This window comes from Artibeus jamaicensis, unplaced genomic scaffold, assembly GCF_021234435.1.
Source record: "Artibeus jamaicensis isolate MK-2021 breed Jamaican fruit bat unplaced genomic scaffold, CSHL_Jam_final contig_60, whole genome shotgun sequence".
Classification (NCBI taxonomy): Eukaryota; Metazoa; Chordata; class Mammalia; order Chiroptera; family Phyllostomidae; genus Artibeus; species Artibeus jamaicensis.
In genome coordinates, this window is record NW_026521900.1 from 3,883,950 (window position 1) to 3,899,628 (window position 15,679).

The window sequence follows — 15,679 nt, forward strand, 5'->3', positions numbered from 1 at the left end:
GTTTGCAACTCTCATAGCAAACTATTCTAGACTCCTCCTTGCAGTCTACTTCTAGTAATAACCAATATTCTTATATTTGGTATCTTGCTTTCTACAATGGGGCAGATTTCCACATGGTCTTTGAGGGACCAGTCCCTTGGTGAGATTTTTTTTAATATTAAATTTTATTTAGTTACTTTTCAAGTACATTTTTTTTTATCTATTTCTCCCATCCCACCCCACCCCCCTCGCCTGGTCTCCCCCCTCCCTCCCATTCCCCACCCCCCCAGTCCTCATCTCTGTGTCTTTCATACTTGTTCCTCAACCTTGGTGAGATTTAATGCTGTGACAACGGTGGCTCATGGAGCCTATTCTTAGCTTTGCTCAATGCTTTCACAGCTGTTTCAAGTATCCCAGCTCATCTGTTCCTCATAATTGCCCACCTGTTATAGATAAGGAAACTGAGATGCAGGAAGGTTGTTTGAGATGAAAAACAAAAATGAAAGCAGTCTGAAAGAGCAGGGATGAAAGGCAGTGTCGTGGGAGTTTGTGAGAGAGCTAGAGTGAGAGGCCACAGCCTCAGGACAAATGTTTCTAGACTGAATGCTCTGGAAAAAGTCCCACGTGTGAATCCTGGAGCTATGACAGAGGCTGGCTGAGCTGTGGCCAGTCCTGCTGAGTTTCTCATCTCCCCTCCATACCTCAGACTGGGAATAAAAGCACTGAATAGCCTTTTCAGATTTTCACATGGATCCTTTCCAAAAATACCCGTATGAGAACAGGAATTGCTAAGAACTGCCAATGTTTGACCTTCTCTTCTCACAAACTGATCTTTATTTTAATTTGGTAAATGTTTTTCTGGCCAAAGTATTCCCATGGAACTCAGCTCTGGACAGCCAAGATTTGTTTTTGGAATGATCACTGCTGCTTCCAGGAGAAGCCACTTTTCATTTGGATTTGGAAAAATTAGGGATGGCTTAAACAATTTGGAATTCACTTTCTTCTATTTCTTGGCAACGAATGGTAAGGAGCTTCCTTTTAGTTGAGGGGCACTGCCTGGTTTCGAATTTTAGTTTTCTCTTTCAAGGTAAAGAGTTCACCAAGTTCCTCAGGGAAAGGGGGAGGGAGGAGGTAATGGATTATCTTACAGTGTTGGTAATGTCTCTCACTCCAGAGATTAAGGGAAATTTCCTTACTCAGGATGTTGTTCAGGAATGTAGTTGCAAACCATAGAACTCACTATATATAGGTCGTTCAGGCTGAGAAGGGGTTTATTTAGGCATGTTAGTTGTTCCCAGTCTTACTGCTTGGAGACCCACTGCCTGGAACAATGCCTAAACCAGGTAGTGGCACGGCTGTAGCAAAGAACATGCGACCACCACCACTGGCGACACACCTGGCAGCTCATGGAAATCATGCTGGGTGCCGGGTGTCAGAAATTCCATCATGGCAGCCTGAAAGCCAGGTGCCTGTGCCATCATACTGGCCAGAAAATGGTTACTGCCTAACACCTACATCTGAATCCAAGTCTCACTGGCTGTATGTGATCCACAAAGCTAGGTTATGTGCTTGGGCCCTAGCTGCAAGGGCAATTGGGAAATTTTATGGTTTCAACTTGGAGGAGGCAGGATTTACAAGGTAGGAAATTCCCTAAGTATAGAAAGAATACTTAAAAGGTTCTGGGGAGCCAGAAACCGTGTCAAATGTCCACTACTATCAGACATGGTTTTGTAACAAGGAACAGAAATCTACTTGTCCACACAGATGGTTTGAGTGGGTTTCTGAAATGAAAACAGGGAAATGTCACAGAAACAGCTATAGCAGGGCATTACAGAACTGGCTAGCAGCTTCCCACACTCCCTGATCTCCAGCTTTGTCTTTCTCACATTGGTTCTAATCTCTCAGCACACCAACTTCCTCACCTTTTCCTTACCTTGTGTAACACAGGAGCCCCAAACCAGGGACCTGCTTAAGTGTTCATGATATTACAGAAAAAAAAACCACTTGGAAGAATAGCATTATGTGGACATGCCGTTTATTACTCACACTACAGGAGAGTTCATTGATGGCAGCAGGCTTGTGTGAGAGAGACCACACCTCTTCCAGTCTGAGGCTTGTTATACAGGGTCCCAGACAAATGAGGCACGTGTCCTACATGTGACTCTAAACTGTATTACCTCTGTGTACATGCAGAAGGAAAAGGTCCAGAAGCAGTCACAGGAGCAGAAACTGCTCCCCAAAGGAGGTAAGGAGGGAGTTACAATCCATTCCCAAAACAATATACATTCCTTCTGGCCAAGGGGAGGGGAAGGGCCATGTCCATTGACCCTACACCTTGATTGCTGCTTCCCTATAGCTTTGACCTGCACATGGCTTTCATACAAATTCCAGCCCTGAAGCCATACAGGTTGGTTCTCACATGATTTCACTGTCCGTTCCGTGTTCATAGGGAAGGAATGAATCTGACCCTGCTTGGGCCAAAAGTTCACCCTTGGCCCAAATAGCTGTGGCTGGGAGGAGGTGGTAGAGACACATGGAGGTCTGGGTGAGGTGTTTTTTTCTTAGAGGTGATGGTTTGGCAACAGCTACTGTTAGACCATGGAAAAATGAGAGCCAGAAGGTCCCGCAAAGGTCAGGAAGTGCAGGCCCTTCAGTTCACAGTCAAAGAAGTGGAACCTCAGAATGGTTAGGTATATGGGATGGGGGGTACTACAGTATACTGGAAAGACAAAAAACAAAGGTTGGTGTTGATTAACCATCCTGAACCTCAGTTTCCTCTTTTGTGAGAAGAGAATGCTACCTTGCAGGATTATCATCTTAAATGAAATAATGTATGTAGCAAGGTTAGCCCTGAGCAAACACTAATTAAAAGTTGGTTGTTATCAGAGCAAATGAAACCCATAAAAAATTTTAAACATTTAAAAAATTTACCTTTAGAGGGGAAGGGAAGGAGAGAGGGAGAGAAACATCAATGTATGGTTGCCTCTTGTGAGTCCCCTGCTGGAAACTGGCCTGCAACCCAGGCATGTACCCTGACTGGGAATCGAACCACGATCCTTTGGTTTGTAGGCCCGTGCTCAATCCACTGAGCTACACCAGCCAGGGCTGAAACCCATAAAATTTAATTTGAGTAGCATTGTACAGATCATATACCCAGATAACATGCCTAAACCATGTCCTGTAGATATTTGCTATCTTTTACACTGGCGTCCATCTGTAGGCCTTGTTCACTGGAACTCCCAGTTCCATTGTCAGCAACCTTGTTCTAGGACTGCATAGAAATGCTTTTGCACAGTATGTATTCTTTTGTGTTAAGTTTCTTTGCTCAACATAACTTTTTTGTTTGTTCCTTTTTGTTGCTGAGTAGTATTCTGATATATAAGTAAATTGTAATTTGCTTCTGTATTATACTGTTGGCTAATTTCCAGTTATAATCTATCATGAATAAGCTACTATGAACATTCTTGTACAGTCTTTATGCAAATTTTTTTCATTTCCCTTGGGTAAATACTTACTAGTAGAATTGTTGAGTCATAGGGAAGGCATATGTTTAGATTTAATAGACACTGCCAAAGTTTTCCAAAGTTATTGAATTATTTTCCACTCCCACCAACAATGTAAGAGAATCCAGTTGTTCTGTATTCTCACCAACATTTGGAGTTGTCAGTCTTTCAAATTTTAGTTATTCTACTAGGTGTGCAGGGAAATCTCACTGTAGCTTTAAGTGTACTTCCCTAATGGCTAGTGATGTTGAACACCTTTCCATGTGCTTAATGGCTACTTAATATGTTCTTTTGCAGTGTTCAAGTCTTTTATCCATTTTTATTTAGTTGTCTTTCATTATTCATTTTAGATGTTTTTCTATTCTGTACACAAGCCACATATAAAGTACTCCTTTCCTTAATGGTGTCTTTTTTTTTCTTAAACAGCTTTATTGAGCCTTGGCTGGCGTGGCTCAGTTGCTTGGGCATTGCCCAGCAAAACAAAGGGTTTCAGGTTTGGTTCCCAGTCAGGGAGCATGAGAGAGGCAACTGATTCATTTTTCTGTTACATCAATGTTTCTCTCCCTCTCTCTCTTCCTCCCTTCACCCCTCTCTCTCTAAAAAGAAAACAGGTTTATTGAGGTATAATTTGACATATAACAAACTGAAAACCGAACACATTTAAAACGAACCCTCATGAAACCATCATTCAACATACACAAAGTCAAGATAATAAACATACTCATCGCTCCCAAAATTCATGCCCGTTTATAATCCCTCCGTCCTGCCCTACCCTGCCTCTCCAACCCTCCCCAGGCAACCACCAATCTGTTACTATAGACTAATTTTCAGCCTCTAGAATTTTATGTAAATGGAATCATATACTATGTACTTTTCTTCATCTGGTTTCTTTCACTCAGCAGAATTGTCTTGAGCTTCACCCATTTTGCACATATCAATAGTTCATTCCTTTTTATCATTGAGTAATAGTCCATTGTATGGATACTCATAATTTGTTTACCCATTCAGCTCTTGATGGGTGTTTGTGTTGTTTCCAATTTTGGCTTATTATGAATAAAGCTGCTGTGAAAATTCGTGCCAAGTGTTTTATATGAACATATGCTTTTATTTCCCTAGGAGTAAATGGATGGATCACAAGGTAGGTATATGTTTAACTTTTAAAGAAACTGCTGCGTTGTTTCCAAGAGGCTGTACCATTTTATATTCCCAACAGCAGCGCAGTAAGAAAGTCCCAGTTGTTCCATATGCTAATACTTGGTATGGTCGATCTTTCTAATTTTAATAGATGGCTATTTTAGTTTGCATTTCCCTAATAACTAATGATGTTGGCCAACTTTTCATGTGTTTATTTAGTTTTTGTATATCTTTTTTTGTAAAGTGTTTCTTCAAACATTTTGCCTATTTATTAATTGGGTTATCTATTATGTTACTATAGAATTGGTTTTAAAATATTTATTAAATTTATTGGAGTAACTATGGTTAATTAGATTATACGAGTTTCAAGTGTACAATTCTGTAATGTCATCTGTATATTGCATTGTGTTGTATTCTCACCACCCAAAGTCAAGTTTCCTTCTGTCACCATCATTATTGTTTGGAGAGTTTTATACACACACACACACACACACACACACACACAATCCTACACATCTGTGTTTTTTAAGTATATTTTATTGATTATGCTACTATAGTTGTCCCATTTTTTCTCCCCTTTATTCCCCTCTGCTCTGCACCCTGCCTTCCACATCATTTCCCCAACTTAGTTCCTATCCATGGGTCATACATATAAGTTCTTTGGCTTCTCATTTCCTATACTATTCCTAACCTCTCCTTGTCTGTTTTGTGCCTACCATTTATGCTTCTTATTTCTTGTACCTTTTCCTCCATTTTTCCCTCTCTCCCTCCCCACTGATAACCCTCCGTGTGATCTCATTTTCTGTGATTCTGTTCCTGTTTACCTGTGTGGTTTACATTGATTTTATTTTATACTGCTTCATGAATAATGTAAGATCCTTATAACAGTACAGTTCAGTTTACCTCCCTTCTCATTCTTTATGTTATTATAATGTTTTTCATTTACATATATTATAAACTCCACAATACATTATTATTTTTGCTTTAAACAGTAACTTGCCTATTAAAGCAATTAAGGTGAGAAGATGAGTCTTTTATTTAGTGACATATTTGCCATTTCCATTACTTTTCATTCCTTCCTATAGATCTGATTTTCATCTAATATCATTTTCTTTCAGGCTAAAGAATGTCTTAATTTCTTGTACAGGAGATCTGCTAGAGATGAATTTTCTTAAATTTTGTTAACCTGAAAGTATTTCTATTTTGTTTCAGTTGTGAAGATATTTTCATTGGCTATAAAATTCTAGGTTTGGCTTTTCTTTCAGCACTTTAAAAGATATACCAGTAATTCTATTTTCTTATGGCCTCCGTTGTTTCTGATAAGAAGTCATCATTTTTATTCTTGTTACTCTATGTAATGTGTCTTTTTTTGGATGTTTAAAAAGTTTTTCTCATTATGTTGTTTTCAGTAGTTTGACTATAATGTGCCTAGGGTGTGTGTGTATGTGATATTAGTTTGGGTTTGCTGAGCTTGTTTTAAATTCCATTTTGGAAATTGTCTTCAATTATTTTTCTGCCATGTTCTCTCTTCTCTCCTATGGGACTCCAAATATATGCATGTAAATCTAATTGCTTGATATTATCCCACAGGTCATTAAAGCCCTGATCATATTTTTTTCCAATCTGTTTTCTCTCTGTGCTTCATTTTGGGTAATTTCTATTGCCCTCTCTTCAAGTTCATTAATCTTTTCCTCTGCTGTATCTAATCTGCTGGGGTTTTTTTTATTCAATGATTTTTTAAAAAAACATTTCAGATATTCTATTATTTCAGTACTAAGAACTGGGTTCATTTTTAGGGTTTCCATAGCTCTTCTAAAATTCAAATTCTCATGTCTTCACCCATTATATGTATTTTCCCCCATAAATTCCTTGATATATTTATAATAAATCCTTTTTTTGATAATTTCAACATCTGGACTGTCTCTGGGTTTGCTCCTGTTAACTATTTTTCCCCTTTTGATAAGTGTCATGTTCTACTGCTTCACATATCTAATATTATTTGACTGTATACTGAATATCATAGGTGGTAGTTATGGAAACTCTAGATTCTCTTCTCTTCTTTTGAAGAGTATTGAATTTTGTTCTGGCATTCAGTTAAATTACTGGCAAATCACTTTGATGTTTAGAGGCTTGGTTTTAGGATTTGTTAGGATAGGCCTAATTTAGTTTTACCCTTTGTCCTGGGAAAAGGTCTTTACTCCAAAGATGTGACTCTCTCAGGTTTCAGTGGAAAGCTCCAGGTATTTGTACAAGCTCTTTTAACTGTGTGGACCTTGAACTCTTAATCTTTCTCCCATTACTAGGAAATTACTGAAATCTCTGTTCAGCTCTTTTAGCCTTCAGTTCTTGGCTCCTTGGAGTCACTGCACACATATGATATGCACTTTAGGACTCCTCTTTTCCATGTTCTCCCTCCTCAATTTCCAGCCATTGCAGCAGCTGAATACTCTGACCTTTAACTTGTCAGTCCAATAGGACTTGCTTTCTCTGTTTGAGCTCTATTCCCTGTGTACAGTGTGGACTTGAAAATGCCAAGAGAAAACACTAGTTAAATGTGCCTCTCACCTAGTTTGCTAAGGGTTGTATCTGCTCTGATTGCCTGTTTAGGTTGCTTTCCAGTGCCTGCAAAATTAAAAAATATATATCCCCCCCAGAGTTTACACTAGCTATGGGCAGGAATATTAGTCCAATACAAACTACTCGGTCATTTATTGCAAGCAGAACTCACCCAAACATGTTATTATTTTAAAAAAATTTGTTTTAGTGCCCTTGTCTCTGGGTTATTAGACAGGTAGTTAGTCTTCATATTAGGTAAGCCAATACTGGAGTTTGGTTGTCTGTTCTGAGAATTTACTTGATTTTACTAAATAGCACTGACAGGCATAGTTCAGTTGGTTGGATGTCGTTCTGTGAAGCAACGTGTTGCCAGTTTGATTCTCCATCAGGGTACATGCCTGGGTTGCAGATTCCATCCTCGGTTGAGGTGTGTGCAAGAGGCAACCAATGATGTTTCTTTCTTGCACTGATGTTTCTCTCCCTCCATTTCTCCCTCCCTCTCCCATCTCTAAAAATAAATAAATAAGTAAATAAAATCTTTAAAAAAATTTCACTAAATAATAAAAAAATTAATTATTCACAATGGCTATCAAAGTTTCAGAGGCTGAAAACAGATCTGTAATACTGACAGCATCTTGAGTGTTTAAAGATTAAAATAAACTTTAATTTACTTTCTGAAATAGGCATTACATTGACATGATTCAAGCTTTAAAATGTAAAAAGGATATACAATAAAAAACTTCACTCTTGCATGTCAAAAAAAATGGCAGCTACATTTTTGATCTCTTACATTATACAAGCAAATTGGTTTTATCCTGTATGTCATAATCCTTCAAATTCTTCAACGAAGAATTGTTTTTTTTAAAAAAATAAATGACATCCTCTGTCAGAAATCATTAGAGAGGAAGGCATCAATTTCATTTAATTCTGTAAACATTTACTGAACCATACAGTGTACCTGGAACAATGTTAGCTATTGTGGAGTAGAAACATGAGTCATATGGTTGAGAGTGTACTTCTGTTAATTAGAAAGGAGAAGAGAGTAGAATTAAGGACTATTTGTAAAGAAACCTGATGCTTTCTACTTGACCCGGTTGGAAGAGCTGATAGAAAAAGTTCCACATATGTCCAACTGACACCCCGACTTAAGGTTATATTCTTGGCTGTGTCTCTCAAACTGGTATTTCTCTAGGTCAGCAGCTGCCCCGCTTATAGCCAAGCTCAGCACAGGGTCAAAGAACCTTGCTGTAAACTTGGTGTCTAGTTCACAGTTCTTAGGGACAGGGAAAAGCTAAGTCAAGCCTCTGCAACAAGAATATGGAACTAACTACAATTTACAACTGACAGGTTGCTCAAAGGGCTTAGTGTTCTCCCTGCCATGTCTGAAAGGGCTGAATCCTCTTCTCAAGCAGCTGAAAAAACATGGAGTGTGCACAACCGATGTACTTAAAAGACACTGGAAGTTCACCAAACATACAGAGATGGCAGCAAACACAGTTTGCACATTCCTGTGTGGCTACACCTTTAGATTTCCAAAGGGCTTGAATAGACAAGGCAGGGTCATGTGTACACCATGAGAGGGGAATGGAATGGTAGGCCAGTAGTGATAGCTGGGAATTTGGGAATACTGCTGAGGAGGTTCAGATCACATGCACTCTACCTGTGACCTGCACCTGCCCAGAAAATAAAAAGTGTGCATCTTTCAGGTTGCTTCTTTCATTGGAACTCAAGATGGGGCTTGGGACCTCTGCCTTCCACAGGGAAGCAGACCATGTTAATTTGCTTTGCTGCAGGTGGCAAGCCTACTTGGAGGGCTTTTGAAGTCTTTATCTGATCCTCTATTCAAATGATCAGAAAGAAATTAATTTATAAGCACCATTCTTTCCCATGATGATGCAGAGAGCAAGGGCTGGTGAATGGAAATTAACTGCACAGTATCTAAAATCATTCTTTTGAGGTGTGAAAGATCATTGATAGTTTATTTAGTATGCTGTCTTTATGGCTTAATTTTAGTGACTGTTAAAGCAAAAAGATTGATAGGCTTTTTCATTTCTAACCTCCTGTTCCCTAATTGCCCCTTTTTCATGAGGCTTAATTTACTCAATGGGGGTTTCCAGGAATTGAATTCTTATGGTGGGAGGGACTATTACAGCACCACCCATAGAAATATATTGCAAGCCACATATATTTATATTTCCAAGTAGCCTCATTAAAAAGATAAAAAGAAACAGTTGGCATTAATTTTAATATTTTAGTTAATCAACTATATCTAAAATATCATTTAAACATGTAATCAGCCCTGGCTGGTGTAGTTCAGTTGATTGAGCATGGGCCTGTGAAGCAAAGGGTTGCCAGTTCAATTCCTAGTCAGGGCATACGCCTGGGTTGTGGGGCCAGGTCCCCAGTAGGGGGTACATGAGAGGCAACCACACATTGATGTTTCTCTCCCACTTTCTCCTTCTCTTCCCCTTCTCTAAAAAAAATAAATAAAATATTAAAATATGTAATCAATATAAAAATGGATGAGATATTTTTTCTTGGTACTAAGTCTTTAAGATATGGTCTATATTTTTTACTTACAGTGCATCTCAATTTGGGTTAGCCACATTTTAAGTACTTGAGGTCTGCACTCAGAGAGCTGCGCTCACTGAGTGTAGACCTAGGGTGTGGGCCACAGTGATGCCTTTGAGGACCCCTACACATGCAGACAACACACCATGTAGGTCAAATTCTAGGGGAGCACAAATGATGATATAGGCAGGGAGGGGAGATTAGAACGGGGTCAGGTGCTGGGATTCCAGCTGCATTTTGCTGATTAAGATAACTGGGACGTATGGGTGTGGGGAATCCTATGTAAGGTCTAGGAAGCCGAAAGAGACCATTTGGAAGATGCTGCTATGCAGAAGGTATGAGAACTTGGTGGAGGGCTGCATCCTGCCATGCGGACAGGTAGAATTTTACCTTCAATGACCCTGTGGTTGATAGTCACTCCTTGTTTTGTTTTTTCTCCCACTTCCTAAACCACGCCCAAGTGGTGATCCTCAGCCTACCCAGCGCCTGGGCGGAGAGGGCCTGCAAGAGCACCTGCCCGGAGGCCTGCTCCTGCAGCAGCCTGGAGCGTGGCTGCTCAGTGCGCTGCGACCGAGCTGGCCTCCTGCGGGTGCCAGCTGAGTTCCCGTGCGAGGCAGCCTCCATTGACCTGGACCGGAACGGCCTGCGCTTCCTGGGCGAACGGGCCTTTGGCACGCTGCCATCGTTATGCCGCCTGTCGCTAAGCCACAACAATCTGTCCTTCATCACTCCCGGCGCCTTCAAGGGCCTGCCTCGTCTGGCAGAGTTGCGCCTGGCACACAACGGCGAACTACGCTACCTGCATGCACGCACCTTCACCTCGCTGGGCCACCTGCGCCGCCTGGACCTGACAGCCTGCCGCCTCTTTAGTGTGCCCGAGCGCCTTCTGGCTGAGCTTCCTGCCCTGCGAGAGCTCACCGCCTTTGACAACCTGTTCCGCAGAGTGCCGGGTGCACTGCGTGGCCTGACCAACCTGACGCACGTGCACCTGGAGCGCAGCCGCATCGAAGCAGTGGCCTCCAGCTCCCTGCAGGGCTTGAGGCACCTGCACTCACTGAGCCTGCAGGCCAACCGAGTTCGCATGGTGCACGCCGGTGCCTTCCGTGACTGTGGTGCCCTGGAGTACCTACTGCTTAACGACAACTTGCTAGCCGAGCTGCCTGCTGATGCCTTCCGTGGCCTGCACCGCCTGCACACTCTCAACTTGGGTGGAAACTTCCTGGGCCATGTGGCACGCACATGGTTTGCCAACCTGGCTGAGCTCGAGCTACTCTACTTGGATCGCAACAGCATTGCCTTTGTGGAGGAGGGTGCCTTCCAGAACCTCTCGGGCCTCCTTGCTCTACACCTAAATGGCAACCACCTCACCATGCTCTCCTGGGCCGCCTTCCAGCCTGGCTTTTTCCTGGGCCGCCTCTTTCTTTTCCGCAACCCGTGGCGCTGTGACTGCAGCCTGGAGTGGCTGCGAGACTGGATGGAGAGCTTTGGGCAGGTCACCGATGTGCCTTGTGCCTCTCCAGGCTCTGTGGCCGGCCTGGATCTCAGCCAGGTGGCCTTTGGACACTCCTCCGATGGCCTCTGTATGGACCCTGAGGATCTGAACCTCACTGCATCCAGCCCAGGCCCATCTTCAGAGCCAGTGGCTACTACTGTGAGCAGGTTCAGCAGTCTTCTTTCTAAGCTGCTGGCTCCAATGATCCCAGTGGAGGAGTTGACCAATACCACCACAGGGCCAGCCAATGCCTCTCTGTCTGATATCCTTCCCTCAGCTGGGGTGGGAAGCTCAGGCCATAACACCTTATTTCTTTTTGGCTCTAGTCTCCTGCTCAGTGTGGCCCAGCACGTGGTGTTTATCCTACAGACATGCTGACCCTGCCACACTGGGGTGGCCCAAACTGCCTTGGCCAGTGGGGGATAATATACTTAACTGGGCTTGAAGGTGTTTATGGTCAGGGAAGGGGGGGACAGGATGGGAACAGGATGTGAAATTCAGCGGAAGGTGGAAGGAACAGTTTGCCTCCAGAGATGGCCCTAGGAAGAGGACAATCCTGGGAAATGTCATGCAGGGGTGGGAGTGGGGTATGGATGTCTGCTTATGTCACATGGGCATCAATTGGAAAAGAGCAGCAAGAATGGACATGGACCCTCCTACCAGAAGGCTAGGAATTAGAAGCTCCTAGGGCCTCAGGGCTCCACCTCCATCCCTCCTCCCACCCCCCACATCTCCCAGGAAACAGGGACTGCAATGTCTGAATTAGAGTCAGTCTATTGGCTAAGGATTAAGAACTGTGCTAATTCTCTTGATGGGGCAACTCATAAGATCCAATCCCTTTATTTTCTACCACAATCCTCTTCCCCCTGGGCTTGAGGACACTAAGGTCCAGGAATTGGACAGGACAGGAGAGAAGGGGGATGGGAGAGGGACTTAGACCTAAGGGTGGTGGCATTTCCTGGAGTCTAAGATATGTCAGGGGATTGTTAAAATAAAGACCCATTTCATTTACTCCACAATTATTCCCAGAGGTGACTTTAGGCAGAAAGGAACTTTAGGGAGGGTAGGGGAAAAAAGAGGGAGAAATATCTAGACAAATTGTAAAATCCTAGTACTAAAAAAAAAGTTAACAGGTTTTTCTACTACAGGACTTTTCAGAGTCTTTCAATATGCAAACATGCACTGTGAATTTCTGAAGAGGCCACAAAATCTTTTCTTAGTGTTTTGTGTGAAGAGTGTCCAGAAGACACAGAAATGCTATATTAGCAGGACAGGGAGTCTCCAGCTTGGATGATCCTATTAGCTGTGGAAATTATTATGGGCTGCACACTTTGGGGGCTGACTCACTGCCAAGAAGAAAGGAGGCAGCAAGTAGCTGAAGAGGGAGGCTGAGATATTTCACAGGGAGGGAGTTGGCCAACTGTCAGAGCGAAGACTGTATGTCTGCTAAACACTTGTTCAAGCTGTTCTCCATACATGGGTAGTGATGACTGCATTAGTCAACATTCTGGAAATCCCTAATTTTTGTGTCCTGAGTTCCTCTCTGTGTATTTGGAGGGGTGGGTTTTCTTGTTCTTTTTCTTTTTTTAACTTTAAAGAAGTTTTTGCTAAGGTATTACCCAGATAAATGAGAAGATACTGATATTTTACAAAGGGAAACACCTATTAAAAATTTATATAATTATACAACAAATGGATGCTCAAAAACACATAAACAAATGTGAATATACCCTACTAAAGTATGTATGTACATATATACATTTATATATTTTTTTGAGTTCTGTAAATATGCTAGTCCAAGGAACAGGAAGTGTCATAAGAACTGCATAAAGAAACTCAAGGTGCATTTCTTTCATCCAACTTTTCCTTAAGAAAACTTTAAAAAATTACTATAGACATGACTTCTGTGTACTCCCTAACTTCATTTTATGCCAGCGGAAAATATATTTCCTACTGTTGTTATAAAAGGTGTTGGGTTTTCAAGGCCCACCCAGATTCAAGGTGCATCGAGTTGTCAGTTCTTCCTGGTGACAATACTTCTTGCGTGTCTCTAGGTAATATTATGTATTAGAAATGTTGCAGAAAGGACCACCGAGAGCAGGTGTGTTCAAATAGGTTGTGACTATTAGTGGTCATTAACTCAATATGCGTATTTACAAAAAGGAGATGGAATGTAAAAGTCATAGAGCATCACTTGTAATATTATAGGATTACACATTGTTTTGTGAAACTTTTTATTTAATTTGTCTGTATTTGTTCATTCAGATTATATATGTATGTGTCTGGATTTCTTAATACAATCTATATTTTATTGTGGGTTAGCATTAAAAAGTTTGAAAGTCACTAATCTGGAACATGCATGATTTTTTAAAAAAACTTTTTATTTTGAAAAATCTCTAACCTACAGAAAAGATTCAAGAAGAGTAGAATAAACAATTTGGCCATTCACCTTGGTTTTCTAGATGTTAACATTTTACTATTATATTTGCTTTTTCTTGCTCTCCATATCATTATTATTTCATACTGACAGTTTGAGGTTGTTGTAAACATCACTACCCTTCACCCCTAAATACCTCAGGATGTATTTCCTAAGAACAAGGCCATTCTCTTATTCACAATATCATTATTTCAAAATCAGGAACTTTCTCATCAATATGATACTATTATTTGAACTATACTTTATATGGAAACTTCAACAGTATTCTAAATGATCTTTTACGCAGTCATTCTTTTTCCTGTGGGTGGAAAAATGAGGTTCCTAGGGCACAGCTTGTGTTCATTTGATCACAGTGCTTCAACATTCTAAATCCCTCAATTGATTTTTATGTTTCAAAATGAATTCATGCTCCGAATGTCTTACTTTTCAAATATGAGACCCAAATGAGGTCAGAAATGTTTGTTCAAACTGTTTGCTGTGGCCATGGTAACTGAGTGAGAATCATGAGAATTGTGGAGACCAGATCTCTTGGTAACCATGGAAGCCCGCAGCAGACATGCAGCCTGAGTTACTGAGGAACAGGATGCCACCTTGGGAGGAATGTTCTTCTTTTCATTTGGAGCCGGTTCCTGAGAGCCAACCTCAAAATGCTGCTCCGGTTCTGCCTGGGTGGTTAGATGGCTAGCTTTTTAAGGGACATTTGTTTGGATGAATGTTTTTGAACAAGTATCAACACTGAAATAGCCTCTGGGGAGACAGATTTTTATAAAGCTACCCACCCTAGTAGAATTCTGGAAACGTGGGAGTTAACTGTTAAACACATCCAGAGTTGCCTGGAATGAGTTCCCAGTGAATTGTGGCCATTATGGGCTCACTCATGAGAGAAGAGTTCCCAGTTTTGAGTTCATTAAGTTTTTTACCCCATCATTGGCTAACTAGCACCTTAGTGAATAATAGTAAGGAAATAGTAAAGCTCTATGGATTCTGCTAAGCAAAACTACCTGTCAGGATGGACCATGTTTTGCTGTGGTAACAAACAACCCTCAATCTTCAGTGACTTACTGAGGGATATTTCTTGCTTATGGGTCATGTCCAACGTGGGCTTATTATGGGGGGCTCTGGTCATTGGGTCCAGACTGATGAAGGAGCTGCCATTTTAGGACATTGTTATTCTACCATGGGCTCTAGGGTTTGCTGCAATGGAGAAGGAAACCTTGGCAGATCCATGCATTACTGTTAAATTCTTCCACCCAGATGTGACACATATTGCTTGTCACATTTGATTGGCCAAAAATATCACATGGCCACACAGCTTCGCCAAGGCAGGGAAGTGCGGTCTTCCCATGTGCTCAGAAGGAGAGGAGAAGTGGGAATACTGATGAACACTAGCAACTCTCCAAAGCACCAGTGGCTACAGGCAGCTCACCTGATGATGGAAAGAAGCCTGGACTTCTCAGAACTGTCAGAAGAAATGGGAGCTTGAGGAGGAAATCTGCTGAGCAGGCCACTAGTCACAGTCTTTCTTTCCTTCCATCACCCTAACTAGGTTTTGAATGCAGCATATACTTGAGCCAATGGGAATGCCACAGCCTCGCTGGATTGGTTCCTTCAAGGAAGGGGAGAGAAAATGTAGAGACAAAAGATTCATATTTTCCCCTTAAAAAATTGTTTTCCACACAAGGCTCAAATCCCCAGAAGCTTGATCTTTGAGAAATTCCCTGTCATAAAGCCCCCTGGCTGTTTCTAAAAGGTCTGTCTGCTTGCTATGATTTCACAAGGATAGTCAACAGCCTTCTTGTCCACCTACCGCTTTGTCAGGCCATCACAATGCTGCCCTCTAGAGGACACTGTCTGCTGGGCACAGCTGTCCTTGGCTGTTGGTCCCCTCTGATGTTTTCACCTCAACTTCCAGAGAGGGGACCCTATTCTCCCTTTTGATCCTCTGGCCCAAGGACAGCTTAGGCCTGCCCTGCCCCTCAGCCCATCACAATACAGAAGAGCACACCA

The 15,679-nt window shown here is 41.8% G+C and overlaps 1 protein-coding gene across 1 annotated transcript; it reads left to right on the forward strand.

Moving 5' to 3' along the window:
* The first annotated feature begins 1,309 nt into the window (after positions 1–1,309).
* NYX (nyctalopin) lies at positions 1,310–11,625 on the forward strand. The gene is made up of 2 exons (XM_037165665.2): positions 1,310–1,617; positions 10,158–11,625. Exons 1-2 carry the CDS (start codon positions 1,310–1,312, stop codon positions 11,611–11,613), a joined length of 1,764 nt encoding a protein of 587 aa, XP_037021560.2. The 3' UTR covers positions 11,614–11,625.
* The last annotated feature ends 4,054 nt before the right edge of the window (positions 11,626–15,679 follow it).